This window comes from Cyprinodon tularosa, unplaced genomic scaffold (genome assembly GCF_016077235.1).
Source record: "Cyprinodon tularosa strain WSP-4 unplaced genomic scaffold, ASM1607723v1 ctg113, whole genome shotgun sequence".
NCBI classification, from domain to species: domain Eukaryota; kingdom Metazoa; phylum Chordata; class Actinopteri; order Cyprinodontiformes; family Cyprinodontidae; genus Cyprinodon; species Cyprinodon tularosa.
In genome coordinates, this window is record NW_024037926.1 from 857,914 (window position 1) to 875,168 (window position 17,255).

Here is a 17,255-nt window from a genome sequence, read left to right on the forward strand (position 1 = left end):
GCCCAGAACTGAGAATATATATATATTTTCCGAAGATTCCTCGGAGGAGAGCCGCGCCGGGGCCTACACAGCTCGTACTCCTGCGGGTGTGAGCGGCTGAGATGATAAAAAAAAGTTGGTTTCGTTATCAGACTGGTTTTCACTGGTTCCCGACACATTTTCCAGATGACTGTGGTTTGTTTTTGGTCCGACTTGCCAGGAGCGAAATACTGCCAGACTGCCGAACTACAAAAACCTTTCTTTGAAACAATTTCCTCCGCCTCTCCTTGCTGCACAGCTTCATGTGCTCTGTGTTGTTGTTTGAGAGGGCGGCGCTTGGTGGCGGCATGCCTGGGTCCGCGATTGTGATTGGTTGGGAGGAAGCAGTGACTAGCATAAATATACATGCTAGGCTACAATAAGAAGGAACAAAAACTGCGTTTCTTTTTTATCGAACTTTTATCGACCCTCTTTTTTTTCTATTGCGCCACACGTCTATCGATCGATATATATCGTTATTGAATTATCGCCCAGCCCTAGTCTACATCAACTACTTTAACCTGATGTTCTTGTTATTTAGCTTTTGCATTAGGAATTATGATCATAGCTGTTATGGTTCTACCCTTGTGGACTTCTGTTTGAGTTTCTTTTTAAGTTTTCAGTTCAACTTTAATTTATGTTATTCTGTGTTTTCTTGTACCTTGGTTCTCTTTTCCATTTTGTTTTATATTTATGCAGTTTTGTATTTTTGAGTTACTCTCTGTTGCACCCTGGTGTCAGTCTCCTTCCCCCTAGCTCCCTTCTAGTTACTACTATCCACACCTGCTCCATATCAGCTAATTACCCCAGTCTTTGTTCTGTCTCCCATATATACTCACCCTGTGCAGTTCTTCAGTGCTGGTTTGTTGTTTTTGTCACTCTGCCCCTCATGTGTGTTTTTCCCGGTTTTTGATTCTGTATTTTGCTGCTGGATTGGTTTTTCTGTTGCCTCCTTCATTAAATCAGCAAAACTCATATCTGTTTGCATTTGGGTCCTGAACCAACCTCCACCCTACCGTGGCATTTAGCTAAGAGGGAAAAAAAGTGTTAAACTGTTGTTTTACTCTGGACAACTTGTAATGGCAAAATCAACCAATTCCCTTTTGTTTTTTATAGAATTAACACTGCAACATCATCTTTTAAGTTTAAAAAAAAACAGTCTGAAATTATCAAAAAACTATTTCATAGGTCTGCACACTCTAAAAGATGTAAAGTTTTGGAGTGACGTTGCTTTCAGAAACTGAAGAAATCACCATGACTGATGCAACAGCTGGAATGATCCAGATGCTAAACGCACTACAGCTATGTTTGTGCCTGCAAGTCATTCCATGGGCTTCCATATAGAAGAGAAGGAAATTCCTCTCTTTATCTGCCTGTATCTTCTTAACATAGCAATAAAAACCAAAGTGTTGCTGCCTTTTAAAAATGCAAACACCCTGCCAAAATCTTCATGCAGCATGGGTAAAATCCTCATTGAAATACCGCTGTCAATGGCACTTTAGCACCATTAAGCCCGCTGTATTTAGGATTTTAATAGATCGGGAATCGTCTGAATATGCATGTATGTATAGTGTAGCTATAGTGTTATTACGAAATGGTGATGCAAAAAGCTGTCTAAACATTTTACCTTTATCACAATGTATATTTTAATTCTAAAAAAAACACTTCAAGCAGGCCCTGTAGATTTTCTTTTTCTGTGTTTCACGTGCTCTCTTAGAAGACTAGAATGTGTCACACAGAAGCACAGAGCTTGGGGAGCACTACTGGGTCAAATGCTTCGCTTCACATTAACTAGATGTGAGCCTGGAGTCAGTGTTACCCTTCCGTTCAAGCATCAGATGCAAGACATGTCAGACCTTCGTGAACCCACCAACCCATTATCAAACGTCTTTGCACACCAAAACAGCCACATTAATATCTAGTCAGGCTTAACCAGTACAAATGAGGATAAAAAGAGTAGCCCCTCCCCCCATGGCAATGCAGAATCCCCTTGATTTAAGTTAATCACATGGTGTTCAATATAATCTTCTGATTTAAAGGCCCAGCGTGCCATCTGGAAAAGCTTGGCAGTGTTTATCGATGGTGGTGCAGTATGAATAAGCTAGAAAAATGTAAAACAAATGTGTGTAATATTGGAGATGACACAGTTTTTTAAGCACTACCTCAAGCGGGTGTTCTGCTATTCTTGGCTTTACACATATAAAGACCACCTTCCCTAGCCTGTCAAAGGAAAGTGTATTAGCTATGGTCAAAAACAAACATAGATATATGACAATGCTCGCCACTTGTCTTAATTGGCCCAATGTAGGCAAACCAGAAAAAGCAGGGCTACTTAAATATAAACTTTATTACTATAAATGTTACACAAACAAACACATTGCTTAATTTAAACATTTGGTTTCTTTATTCATTTTAAAATATTGCATTTAAAGCATTTTCTTCCAGTGAAAGAGATGTGTCCATGCATTATTAAGCTTACCCAGAATTGCCCATTTTTGACTGTACCAGTCTTAGATAATACCCTCCATATCCCCCAGATAAAAAAAAGAACAGCAACAATTTTTGTGGCTTTTGTAATGACTCAGTTGAATTCAAGAGGTTAAAATGTTTAAATACTAAGCTGTGTGATGCATTATTCCTTACTGCACAAAACAGTAAGGAATAATTAATAATTTTAGATAGAAAGGACTAAATAAAATGTGATATAAGGAACTACAGATATCTTTTTAGATGAAATATGGTATGAAGTCACACGCCATGTCTCTGTGTTGTTTCCTAGTCTTATGTTTACAAGCCGGGCCATCTGCATGTGCACATTTGTCCATATTAGTGGCTACCACTCATGGCTTAGCCCGTGAATTAAATATGCTGATATGCAGTCAGTATTTCTATAACTATTGTTGAAAGAGAATTGTTTTTTTTATGCATGTATGTGTTTGAGTCTAATGGTGACAGGTGGACCACTGGGTATAACCCTGCAAAAAAAGGTTTGATAAAACTCGATATTACCTTTTTTCGCAGCTATATCTATGCAGTACATTTGCATAACGAGGTTTAAATTATTGACAGAAATCTTTAAAAATGGGGACTAATTATTGTGCCATGCTTATCAGAGGAAAATCTGTTAAGCTGCCACTCATACTCAGTCTTTCTATTTAAGTTTCTCGAGTCCTGTTTAGCAAAGTTAACATGGCAGCCTTTTTTATGATGGCCCTACAGTGTAATTAGCTGTCAACATTCAGTAGATAGGGTTTGTTAGAGCAACAGAAAGCCTGAATCATGCATAAGGACATTCAAAGCAATAAGAAAAATAGGACAAATAATATTTTGACTGTCAAACTCCTAATTGTTTTCTTAGCTCTGGAGACAGTATCGCTTAAGAAGCACTGAAATAAACTTTTATTTAGTCTGTTAAAATTCTTCCTCTAATATAATAGGCTGCATTTAGCAAAAAACTCCTTTCTTCCTTTGTTTTATATTGTCAGATAATTTAATGGTTTCAAAAGAATTCCAACAGGTTTTAACTTACCAGTATAACTTTAATTTACCTTTACTTCTTCCATATATTCATTCCATATACCGGTAAACCATGTTACATAGCATGTAATACCATGTTTTGCTCCTTTTCTAAGGAGTAGGATTTTTTTCTATATATGTTTGGAAACAATAGTGCTATGATGCAGGACAAATGAAGTTCTGACAATAACAAAAATTGTATTGCATTGTATCTAGATTGGTCCCTTGGTATAAAGTTAGTGGCTTAATGAAGTTTAAATGTTCTGAAAAGGTTTGATGGGAAAATCTAGATACTGCCATTCCCATAGATTTTAATTTCCCACAGATTTAACATTTGTAAAGAGTAATCGCTCTTCTCGCATGGCAACAACTCCCCCATACAGAGGCAAGCCGGACATCCCTGGAGTCCATGAAAACTACCTAGGAAAGACATGACAGAGTCTGGGTTTTAAATGCAGCTTGATCAGAATGTGGTGGCATCTGTAAAACTAATGTAATTTAAAATAACAATAAAGGAGGAAATCGATCAGAAAGAACTTAGGAACTCTCAGTGGATTTAGCATTAGAAAAAAGGAACCAACTTGAACTTATACCAGTGGAAAATAATAAAATGTCTGATCACTGTAGCACGCTAACATTACAAAAACTTTTTTCTACTCATTCAGGATGATGCAACATGATGGCTGGTTTGTTGCCAAACATAGTTCTGTCTCCAGAGATTTGACCTGACGTTGACAATGCTCTCCCCTGGCACACAACTTTGAGTGAGGGATTAACCACGACGAACAGCAAACCAGTGAGTGGTCGGGGTAAAACAATATTTTTTGTCTTACTTAATTCATTTTTATGTGGACAGTTAATGAACAAAGCAAAACAACATGGCCTTAAAGGAAGGGCTCATTAACATGAACACAGGTTGGGCTTTACAAATATAGTGTCCTGAACATGTGGTGTATGGCAGCTTCTGTTTTGAAGTGTAAGGAGGACAATTGAATTTTTCACACTAGCTGAATAAAAACAGGTTCATCTACAGTTCAAGGCATTCCAAACTGAGCTGGTTCTACCTCATTCATATTGCAAGTGATTGTTTTAATGGGCTGTCAAATTCAGGGCCATGCTCTGTTCTAGATTTGTTTTGCTAATGATGGCAAACAATGATGAACCTGTGTGCGTATCTGGTTGGCAGGGTGGACAACTAATTCAGTTTTGCAAATGTTGCTTCAAAGTAATATAAAACTTGAGATAATTACCAGAGTATATGATAGAAGCAGAGCAAATTTGGCCATGATACCTCTGCTTGGAAACCAAATCAAAGTTTACAATCATTTCTGGTTATAAATCTTACATTTATGGTAAAAACCAGCCTCCTAAACTTGTTTCCAGTGACATCTTTACATTTTGTCTTTTGATTTTTGATTTGTTAAAAACAATATATAGATACTTAAAGTTAAGACTGGCAGCCTTTAAAACAACCTCATGTCTTCTGTATCCAAAACAACTGTATCACTGATAAATGGTAAATTATAAGACTGGTTTATAGGAACAATGGTGTTTTAAAGTAAAAAGAAAAGTAAAACTAGCACTTGATTGCAAATACATAACTAGTACCTGTTAGAAGACTTCTCCAACAAGAAGGGATAAAATAATGACCAAAATTTGATGCTGAAACTAAGCAAACTTAACTCTAAGCATATTTTTTAAAGATATATATTGGTTTATATTGCTGTATAATCAAGATGCAAAATACCACACAAACACTGGGTTTATATCAATAGTCATATTATTGATATTGGCTCCAATATGGACTTATTAGCTCTATCAGATATCTATGATTTGATATCAGATATCGAAGATCCAATCAGTTCACTTTACTTTGAACTGTTATTTCTTTCTGTTTGCTGCTTAGTTATTGATACATAATATACAGTACATTTATATCTGTGCTATTAGTTACCTTTTTATAACAATTTTATGTCAAAGCTAAAGCATTCACTAACGGGGCAAAAAATATGGTTCCTCCATTCGACAGTTGAATCGTATAGATATTGTATATCAGTCAGTGGCATGTTGGCTGATCTCCGGTATCAGATTTGATTAGAAAAAACTGGATTGGCACATCTCTAACTTTACAAGCCCCAAGACGTTTTCTTTTTGAATCCATATCAAATTATAATCACAAATTTTTAGAGAAAAGAGGGAATAAGTACTATCAGATCTAAACTAGACATACTTTATAATAAATGTGTTACATTTATGCATTCAGGCCCTGTTTACCATGGAAACAAAAAATTAGAATTTCTTTTTCGCTTTGGTTAAAATTTTTATACATCTCTTCTGTTTGGCTTTTTAAGTTAAAAGAGCAAAAATAAATGGAATGGTTTAATAAATCCTTTTTTCTGAGCAGCAGTCTAGCAGCAGCTTTAATTTCCAGTGAATTAGCAGCAGAAATATTCCGGGAGGCTGTTTAATGTGATTAAAACAAACGTTTTCTTACACAACTGCTTACTCTGCTTATGACCGCTGCTTTGTAGCATTAAAGTTTTATCGACATTAAAGTGCACTAAAATAACAGAGTGTGTTGGCACAATGCCAGTAAAAGTTAAGGGAACTGCAACTGCTGTCGCTTCACCTGACATGAACTGTGACCCCTGGGGAAGCTTCAAAAGAAAAGTCTGCTGCTCCAGCTAGCTGGTGTAGAACTGTACCAGCCACTGAATTTATCAATATATAACTACAATGACCCAGAGAAGAGTTCACTTGATACGCGCTCATACATAAGAAGATATCTTGACCACAGGGAAGCTTTGAGGGTTACCAGATTAGTTTCCAACAAATGCAGCATAATGACAGACAGAGACATTTCAGGAATATTAAGAGTTTCTTCTGAAACTCTTTTTATTCTGTTGCTAACTTATCATGTCACCTCTGATATAATTATTGCAATTGGAAATAAATCCGGGGTGTGTGCAATAAAGCAACAGAAAAAAAGCAAAGAAATATTTGGTAGCCAAATTTTAATTACAAGATCTGTGGCAGCAACCTGTGTCAGGCTTATAGGGACCACAGCCTTTGGGAAAGCAATACACTTTCTTAAAATGGTTTAGCTTAGTTTTCACCTTTTTTGGTTTTCACAGCCCTCTAATACCCCGACGCAAAAAAAAGAAACATTCACTAAATCATGTAATGCAATAAAATACACTACTACACTACACTACAGAGTGCAGATGGGGTTAGGGTGCCTTTTTTTATTTGTAGGTATTTGTGTTGGGTTTTGGTATTGGCAGTAGTGAGCCTGACCAATTTTTAGTACGTTCCACAGCCAATGCTAGTGTGTTACTTATCGACCATGCGACTGATAGGTGTTTTTTCTTTCTTTTGAACCCACCAACATGCACATGTGTATAAACAATAACTGCTTAAAAAACATCAGCAATGAATAAATTCTCATGAAGGCAGGGACTCAAACATTCATATATATTCTCATATAAACACAAAACACTATAATATACAGGAACAGTAGTAATGCATCAAAACGTTCTGCTTTATCCCAAAATAAAAAGATGATTTGTTCCGAGGCTATTACTTCACAAATCTTAAAAACATCCACTCTCAATGAAAAATAGGAATCACCTAAATGTATAAACTGATGTCACATGTAAGAGCCACAGTGGTACAGGTAACTGACAGGCTGCTGGGCTGCTTTAACCAAAACATTCACCAGTATTCGGCTCCAACTGTGAATTCACATTGTTGCCTGATAAAATAGTTTATTTTGTTAGAGCATGAGGACAGACAGTGACAAACAGAGAAGAAAGGAAATGTCACAAAGGCATCACTCTAGATAAAAGAACGGTGCTATACATGTGGAAACAAAGAGACAAGTAAACAGAAATACACATCAGTGGAAGGAACAAGACATGGAATCACAAAAAAAGTATTCTAAAAACATGAATATTCACTGTGACAGAAGAAATGCGACAGAAAGCAAGAGGAATGAACACTAAGAAGTTAGATGCTTATGATTGCCATTGAAAAAGACTGATTTTGGAGTTTTCCATGTTAGTACATGTCCTGCTGCACTAGTGCCTTGATGGCCTATATTCTGCCAGCTGGCAGCGAGCAGCAGCATGCATGAGTATGCATCCTCCACTGACACACATAGGCAGAGGCCAGATGAGACAGTAGTAGGGCAGTATTGTCAAAGGGAAAAAATGAAAAGACAAGACATTTATTAATACACTAAATCATTCCTCTTCCACTTTTAGCGGTATTGTGAAAAGTAACAATGCTGCAATTTCTCACAATCCCCTTTATCAGCACAAAATATTTGCACAGCTTTACAAATAATCAGATCTAACAGCTAAAAGGACAGCTTGCCTTTGTAGCCCACCCCCCCAAAAAGAAAATGAAAAGTCAGTTTCTCCACATGCAAGCTTTGCAATTATTTCCTCCTGGCTGAGTTGTGTCCTATCTGATACTCCTGTCCTAGTTCCATCCACAGAAGCATAAAACTCATTTTAAAGTTTCATGAGGCAGATTAGACTTGTTCAGCCAAGCAGTGTAAATTAGGATGAGTTTGCTAATGTCTTATGATATCCAAGTCATTAACAATCCAAACTGGAACTACATAAAAACAAAAAGACAGGAACGTATCATGGAAATAGGAGCCCTTGGGCTGTGAGGGGTCAAAAAGGAGTACATGTCAGTGTCAAAGGGTCACACTGATGCTAAGCAATCAATAATCCACTCGATGGGTACGCTAACCCCTTCAGGGCTATACTGTATCATGATGATAATTCTGTCCAATTAAGCCTGCCGAGCCAAAATTAACTTAGGGCTGACACATAAGAAACAAACCCACAGCAGTACAAAAAATATATTTATCTGATACCAGCAAAAATAGACGCATGCAAGAAGACACAAACTAAATGAAAAAGCAAAAGGAGAACATATAAATATTAAAAAAAGCACCATCAATAATAAATATGCCAGTCCCAGTTGCAAATTTGCTGCCTTGCAGTTTATCATGTTACTTCCAAAACAATGTGAAGTGAGTACTGTCAAGCAGAGCAATACAAACATGCTACTCACCTAGTTCAGACTGCCCTTATGGCTGGCATAGAGAAGCATGACTCCATCACAAACACAAAAACCAGCCATCAACTACGATTGAAAAGAGAGAGCACTCAATGATATTGAGAAGAACTAAATAAGTGTCCGCTCCGATGTAACAGTGTGTAATGAGTGTGTGTGAGTTAGGTGAGTGTGTGTCTGTGTGTACTGGCAGATCTGCTCCAGCGGTGAATGGTATGAAACAGCTCTGTCTCAATCTCACTCTCTGGTAACTGTGACGCGTTAGGGTTTCATCGAGACCCCTCCCTCCTCTCCCATATACTCCAATCTCTCTGTTCAACCCCCCCCCCCCCATTTGCTGACCTAATCCCTCTCTCCTTCGCTCTCTTAATCCCATGCATCCCTGTCTGTCACCCTCCTGGTCTGAAGGCAGACAACTTAAGACCAGCAGCCAAATACCGCAAGTGAGAACAGTGACGGTTAATGATTTACTTTCATTTTTTCATGGATATCAAACAGTTTCTCATCTCTCTGTAGGTTTACTTTCTTGGATGAAATTATTGTCTGTACTGTTAGTTTAGATTTCGGCTTAATTTGCTTCATCAGGTTAAATATAAATGCACAGTGATCTCCAATAAAGAACTTTTTTTTAAATAAGCACATTTGCCCAAAATTATAGATTGAAATTTCATCTACAGCTGGTATAGAGATGTCTAATAAACCTTAACATACTAAAAATATATGAGGGGGAACAAACGGATTATGTTTAAACTAATGGAGAGATTACACTACTTTTCTTCACTGCTTTTTGTTATTACGAGAGAGAGAGAGAGAGAGAGAGAGAGAGAGAGAGAGAGAGAGAGAGAGAGAGAGAGAGAGAGAGAGAGAGAGAGAGAGAGAGAGAGAGAGAGAGAGATGATACTGTTTTATCTCCACTTTATCTCATGCTTAATACAAGCCAAAATAATACATTAATTTTTGCATCTAGACACAGTTTCCTTTAATGGAAATGAAATTAAAAAAAAAAAACTAAAAAAAATAAAAAAAGTGTAAAATTTAGAAATATTTTGTCTATAAGATTACAACTAGGGCTGTATGCTGTTAGGAAAACATACAATATTAGATGTAATGTTGATGAATGCGCCAATAACAACTTCCGATAAATAAACAAAAGCTAAAACTGTGTTCATGTCTTTCTGATTAGAGCTCATAACAAACACAGACCCAAGATAATAAACAATCTATCCGGCTACTGCAGAAAAAATAAATAAAAATAATTCATTGTTTCCATCTCCAGAACAAGGTTTTATTAAAATAGCAGCATCTGGCTGACATTTTCTGTTTTTTTTTCAATTAAGGTACTCAAGCTGAAGCCTATTGATTAATACGACCTTACAATTTCTTTATCATTTGAAAAATTGTTTTCCAGCTAATGAAAAGGGATATCACATGTATTGCTTATATATAGAGCGTGAGTTGAAAGTACCTAAATAATTAGCTAATGTTAGTTCAAGCAATTCTTTGCATGATGCAGCAACACTTGTTATGTATGTGATAAAACAATACAATATTCAATGGTGCTATTTTGTGTTCTATGTGGAAGAACACAGAATATGGTGTTAGCACATTGATCTCACTGTGTTATGGGAAATATGTTGAATAAAAGCAAAGTCCCGTTTCCCTGAGGTTCTGTTAATTCTATATAGTTAAGTTATTGAAAGAAACATAACAACACTGTTTATGCCAGGCATACCCAAAGTCGGTCCTCAAGGGTCGCTGTCCTGCAGGGTTTAGAGGTTTCCCTGCTCCAGCACAGCTGATTTTCACTGGTAGCTGATTTACAGGGTGTTGCTGAACTGCAATCATCAGAATAAGCTGTGCTAAAGCAGGGAAACCTCTAAAACCTGCAGGACAGCGGCTCTCATGGACTGTCTTTGGGCGTGCCTTTTGCCTTTTTTACGCGTTTATCATATTTGTGCTGCCCTATATTCTATGCTACACTTATATCTTTTCCACTCCTTTTCCTTTCGATCTTTTCTCCATGTTGGAGGCGATGTTTCCCCCTAATATGCAAACTATCAAAAAGAACCAGAGACGTCTCTCTGATCCATCTGCAGCAGCGGTAAGTCTGTTACTTACCAGCACGAAAATGCAGCTTTTTATTCTGTAGAAAAATTAAACATCTTGACTATCGGCCTGTTCGGCTTGACAGACCAGCCTTTCAGGAATACTTTTGAACAAATTTACTTCTTCCCTGTTTTCAAAGCTGGCTCTGTCTGGGTGGTTAGCATATGTGTTAACCTGCTTGCAAGCGCTCAGCATGGATCAACAAAGTGTGGGGTTCAAGCTGTAACAGCTTTTTTCTCAGGCATATGTGCAATTAAGGAGGTAAATATGTTTAAACACTTAAAAACAAATTCAGTGTATCGGCCTAAAGTAATAGAGTAATTTTGACAACTTTAGGCATAACCAGCAGTTGTGCTGAAATGAACTGGACAGAGCCCTGGGGGAGGGAGCCCAGATGTTAGTCAAAGAGCTGATATGCTGATAAAAAATGAGGAGGTGGCATGAATTTCATCGTAGCAGGGCCCGCTACGTTGAAATACACTGGCAAGAACCCTGGAACATTATACGTACCTAGTTCTGTGACCAGTTTAAAGAGCATTTATATTAAACTAAATAAACCCTATTTTTAGTGGTAGACAGAATATTTGTTTTCAATTGTACATGCAACATTTTACCACTAGTCTTTTGTGGAATCCTAATATCAAGTCTAACTTAATTTTCTTGTGAATTACTTTGACGTTTGACCAAGTGTATATGGAATACAATTAGGGATGAAGCAATTAATCTGATTTTTTGTGAATAATTGATTATAATTAATTTATTAATTGATTATTTGTTAAGTGGAGTATAGAGAGGAAAATATGCCTTTAGCTGACAGAGCAACCTATTTTGTGTCGTAAATATCACAAAATTGTAAAACAAATATAAAGATATTTGGTATTTAAGATAAAAAGTATTTTTGTCTGTCAAGATGCTCTGCTAAGAACTCCTCAAGTGGAAAAGTCTTAGTTTTAACTTTCTCGATCCGATTATCAATTGAAAAACATATCAACAGGTTAGCAAGATAATTGTTAGTTGCAGCCCTAAAAACAATACACAGTTAAATTACATTGCTGTCTCGGTTAACTTACCAGTAGTGTGGTGATTCTGTTCTGTTGGCACTTTAAGATGCTTCCATTTTCCCAGCTCTTCCCCAAGTAAATAGTACCATCCTTTTACCTCCTGGGCAACAAACACAAATAATTGAGAATCCTCACATGGATTTGTGTCAAAACATGAACACATAAATTCAGGTCAGGAGTAGAAATTAATATCTGAATCATCAAATGTCGGCTTCATACAGTGGGGTTTGTACCTGTATGAGCAAGTGCAAACCCCCTTAACACATGAAAGTTTGTTGTTGTTTTTTTGCTCCTTTAAAGGCTTACAAAGCTCAAAAGATATTTTTTTCCACAGCCAGTATTTCACAAACTTCTGGTCTTGAAACCAGCTGGTGTGTGAGTTTATTCGAGTGAGAAATTATTTTTATTTTATCTTATGTGACTTGATGACCCTATGCAAGCAAACTGATTGGACATGATATGTAATCCTGATGGACACAGACTGACGAACAATGGCACGACAAGTCGATTAAATTCTTCTATCATATTTGTTCCGTTAATCTTACACACATTTGCCACTGTTGGTGATTTCTCTTTTGTGCTCAATAAATGTGACGTCACTGACTGTGACGATAATCTTTGTTTTAAAAGCATCTCATCAGAGTGGACAGATTTCTGCAGGCTGTGGGACAAGGGGGGAGGATAGAAAACAAACTTATTCAGAATGGGTGGAGGGGAGGGGAGGGCATAAGTCCTAAATAAAGAGGGGGGGGGGGTTATGCAATCATACAATATTACCCTACTACACACGTGATGAGAGTTCGAGGCAAAAAGACCTGATCGGCCAGAGACACAAATCAGAGTGATGAAAAGATGAAGCAGAAGATGACAAAGAAATAAAAAGCAATACATGGGAAGAGGGAGAAAACAAATAATGAAATGTAACAGCTGAGTTAAGAAGTTGCCAAATATCAGCCAGTGCTTATAAGTCCAAAATGATTCTGGAAATCAAACAAGCAGCAGAAAGAGAAAGACCAGAGATGAAATGGAAACAATGGAAAAGAGGAATACATTTTTGAGGGATGGTGAGAAAAGGTGAATTTAACGTTTTCACCTAAAAAGCCTAAAAAAATAATCATTAAAATGATCATAAAGTGAAGCAAGCAGTAAGCCAAGTAAGGCTTTTTAATTCAATTTGTCTTTGATTTATTTAATTTTTATTTTTAAACTTCAATATCATAAGACCGGAAAAAGCTATGACTAAACATACTGATAATAAACAATTATGTTATTGTCTTCAAATGAATCAGCTTTTATTGGCCCAATATAGGCCAACAAAATGTGTAGTCAATATTCAACCTCTTTCTTTTAAAATAATTTGTAGATTTTAAATAAAGGCAGCCTGTAGAGTTTGAGAAATTGTATAATTTCCACGGGAATACACACATACTGATGTTTGGCATTAATAAACCTTACCAGCTAGTTGTGCTAATTAAAATCCAAACTACAATTTGAGAGGTCAGTTCTGTAATTATTTCTTTTCTTTGCAACATATGTACAGTATAATCTCTACTTCAACTATGAATGACTAATAATGGCAGGAAGTTACATATTTCAAATGTTAAAAAAGGTACCGGGAGAAAATAATCCATTAGTTTTTAATAAACATCCTGCTTGTTACCAGCAGCTTTGGCGCATTTAATTTTTACTTAGACTGAACACAGTTTTAGGTGTCATCAAGGCAAGACAAGGCAAGTTTATATATATATATAGCAGATTTCAGTGGTAAGATCATTTAAACCAATTACTGAAGAATACCAAATAGTATAATATTGAAGTACAAATAATTAAAGATATTAAAAATTATTTATTCATATAAAATGATTATATTACAAAAGATAAAAATCAAATGAAAGCCAAGCAGTAGACAACAAATTGTAGAGTTTTCAGGCCATGTTAAAGAAATCATGACACATGATCACTCGCAGTCAGATCTAAACGAGTCAGTTTTATTGTTACTAATTGACCTAAAATGCACATTTTTGGATTATAGCATGAAATATTACCAGCAAAGATTAGATTAGAATAACAGAACTTTTAGTTTAGAAAAAAGAGAACACCTAACAACTACAACAAAAACAAATAGTGCATATCATACTCAAGTATTTTTTGGATTTAATTAGTTAGTTAGTGAGTTAATTTTTCATCGTGAAAAATTCACAGAACCTGAAGGCATTGTTTAATAGAAAAACCAAACTGGAACATATGTAATGGCTTTGAATCGATCTTTATGATAAAAACAAACTGACAATAAACTAGATCTATTTACTTAAAAAGATACATAGAGAGATAAATTATTGAGTTAGATTATTTTAGTGTATGAGCAGGTAATTGAGCTTCTGAGGTGAGAAGAAAAACGAGTAAAATATGGAAAAGATTGTGTTTTGAAAATTTTCTGCATTAAATAGGAATGAGCTGTGGAAGAGGGAATCTTGTTGTCACAAAGCTAAAAAGCTTCATTTTATGGTCATGCAAAATATTCCCTTATCAGTGATCGTTAGTATAAAACATTTATTTAACTGGCGACAGAAAAATAAGCTAAATAATATACCTTATACCCTGAAACAATGTAATATGTGGCCTAAAATGTGTGTGAACTTTAGCTGTAAAGCAGAAAGACTCAGTGAGTCAAACTGAGTTCCCATTCCAGTGTCTAGAGGCAACAGTGCAGTGCTGTGACACTGTTAACCCAAAAGTGTTTCCTCATAACTATTGAGGTCACTGGAATTCATTCGCACTGAATTAAACTCTTAAATTCATGGTCTGATGGATGAGACACACAACAGGGGGACAGGATTGCACGCAGTTGAAAAAAAAAACTCAGAATGGCTTTGGAGCTGAAATTTCTGTGTTCAAGCTTACCTTGTGTGCATCCATGAGGGAACGCAGGCCGAAGCTCATGCAACCGAGAAGAACGCTCATTCTGTTGATGTTGAGACATCAGAGAGAATGAATCAGCAGAATGAAAATCAATTAATACCCCTGAGCCAAGAGGCTCCACCAACCCAGGTCAGACATTTCAGATACAGTTTAATCCACCTGGGGTCAAATATGAAGTAAACAAATATCAAACCAATCAAATGTATATTTTCAATAATTAAAGTGCTCTTTTCTTGTACATCTATTCCGAATGTCAAATATTGCATCAATCTCATTTATAACATAACTTATAATGGTTTCAGACTAATAAATGTCAAATAAATGGACGTAAAACAAAAAATAAAAAGTTGAGAACAAACAGAGTTGAAATATATCTGAATAACAACAAATGAGGAGCAAATTAACTATAACTGCATTATTGTAGTCTAGGCAGCTGCGTCGAGACTCAGATATGAATTCAGTTATGCAAACATAAGAAAAATATATCTCGACAAGCTCACAGCTGGAAATGTGTTGTGCAGCTGCTGAGACTGCTGACACTGTTTTGCAGATGAACACCTAAACTGCATAAGAGTAGAATTACTTAGTGGCAACAAAAAGTATCACCATTGGAAAACAACCCTGGTAAGATCCTACTGGTTTCAGTGAGAGCTGCTTTCCTTAAGTAACATTAAACACACATTTGGTCTGAATACCAAGCATTAATAACAGTCTTTTAGCACATACATTTTATTGATTACCATAATAATAAACATAAACATTTTACAATGATAGAACCTTTAAAGCATGTTTACTGCTGTATTTATCTAAAGTAATATCCATCATATTGTTTGATTGTATCTTCTATGGCAGACAGGTGTCTTAAAATATTAATTCATCATACTTTTCGTCTTCTCATAAAATGTGCTATTTAATTGATGCAGCATAGCTGTATGCCATGTTTCCATGAGCCCATTTGATTACTACACTTCCCAGGATTTATTTTACTCCAATTGTGTAGATGACTGTCTCCTCAAATCTACATTAGTAGTTTTGCTGGACTTCTTTGAGTGGTTGAAGCTATATTCTAATAAAAATATATCTGATATGAAATATGTGCTTTTATTTATACTATTTATGTGTGTATAAAATGAAGTGAAGTTAAGGTTAACTAAATGCAACCTTTTTTTAAATATGGAGAAACTGTCAAATAAGGTAAATAGGATTTCCATTCTCATTATTGTTTGGTTTGTATCTTATCTGTGGTAACAACAACAAGCGCAGAAATGTTTTACCTACTATCCATCATCTCCATTTCCTGGGAAGCTTGGCATATATTTGGATTCAGCTCCTCAGTGTTAAAACTTTATAGAACTAATGTGAACTATGGGTACATGTCTCAAACCTGATTTCTTATTTCTGTAAATTATTCCTTTTTGCCACCATTCCATGAAGGTCAGATTTGTGGAGAGCATTACTAATAGCTGTCTTGTTTGTGGATCTCTGTAAGTCCTCCAGATTTAACTCTGTTATTATGTTTCTTGCTTGGTTAGTAGTTTTACAATAATCTTTTCCTTTTCAGGAGGACCAAACAGTGCTTCCTAAGACATTCCAAGCTAACCCTTTAATGAGCTAACCCTACTTTAAATCTTTTTTGTCTTCTCTGATAACTGTCATGTTCTTCATGATACTGATCCTTCATTAAAGTTCCCCATCGATTCTATAAGTACCTCCCAGAAATCTGTATTTATGTGAACTAATACTACTTTGCACAAAGGCGGACATAAGCCACTATAAGCTTTTGACACTTTTGAAGACACCTGGTGGTACAGCTCAGGTTAAGGTATACACCTTACAATTTTTTGTTCATAAATAAGTTTAAAACGTTTCTTCTACTTCGCTTGAATTACGCATTACTTTTTGTTATCTGTCAAGAAAATCCCCCCGCTGTGTGGGACAAAATGTTAAAAGTAGATAAGGTCTAATGATCATTTTTGATTTTAAATAATTTCATAATATCAAGCCCTATCTGCTTGGTGTTCCTACCCACAGAATAGAATGGCAATCAATGGGCTAATGCAGTGTGTAATTTTTCACACTGAAATCTACCAGCCAAAATAGGACTCCTTCATTTGCATTACACTGCTGGCCAGCACTTTAGTTGGGGATTATTTACTTTAAAAGTTTGTTCAGTGTGGCTCTTGAAAAACTGACCAAGTTTTGCAAACAAAGTGAACACGTTTCCATCACCAAGTCGTTGCTGAAGGGAGAGTTGAGATGCCCAGGAGATCATGTCAACACTGCTTTAATTTACTACTTTACGCTATATCCACAATAATAAACGTGTAAATGGACTACTTACTTCTGAACAACAACAACTTTTTTCTTTATTTAAACTATTACAAAAATCACATTGTTGTTCATTATAGTCCCACTGTTTTTAGAGTCTGAAACCAGAAATGATTTCTAACAAAATATCTGTTCGATGTTGTTGCTGTGTTAATAGATCACAGAAAACATCAATGAAAAGGATAAGCCGTGTTTGACTGGCACCAAGCTGGC

At 36.1% G+C, this 17,255-nt stretch overlaps 1 protein-coding gene across 2 annotated transcripts in view; it reads right to left on the reverse strand.

Annotated features, from left to right (window-relative positions):
- rgs3a (regulator of G protein signaling 3a) overlaps positions 1-14,765 on the reverse strand; it is a 154,069-nt gene extending 139,304 nt beyond the window's left edge. Inside the window, exons 1-2 of one of the 2 annotated variants that reach the window (XM_038302063.1) lie at positions 14,697-14,765; positions 11,805-11,895 (exon numbers count right to left, since the gene is read on the reverse strand). In XM_038302063.1, coding sequence (XP_038157991.1) covers positions 11,805-11,895; positions 14,697-14,756 — 151 coding nt within the window. In that variant the 5' untranslated portion in view covers positions 14,757-14,765. Of the gene's footprint in view, positions 1-8,625; positions 8,850-11,804; positions 11,896-14,696 lie in introns of those variants that run through there. The other variant, XM_038302070.1, reaches the window with a different exon arrangement.
- Between the last annotated feature and the right edge of the window lie 2,490 nt (positions 14,766-17,255).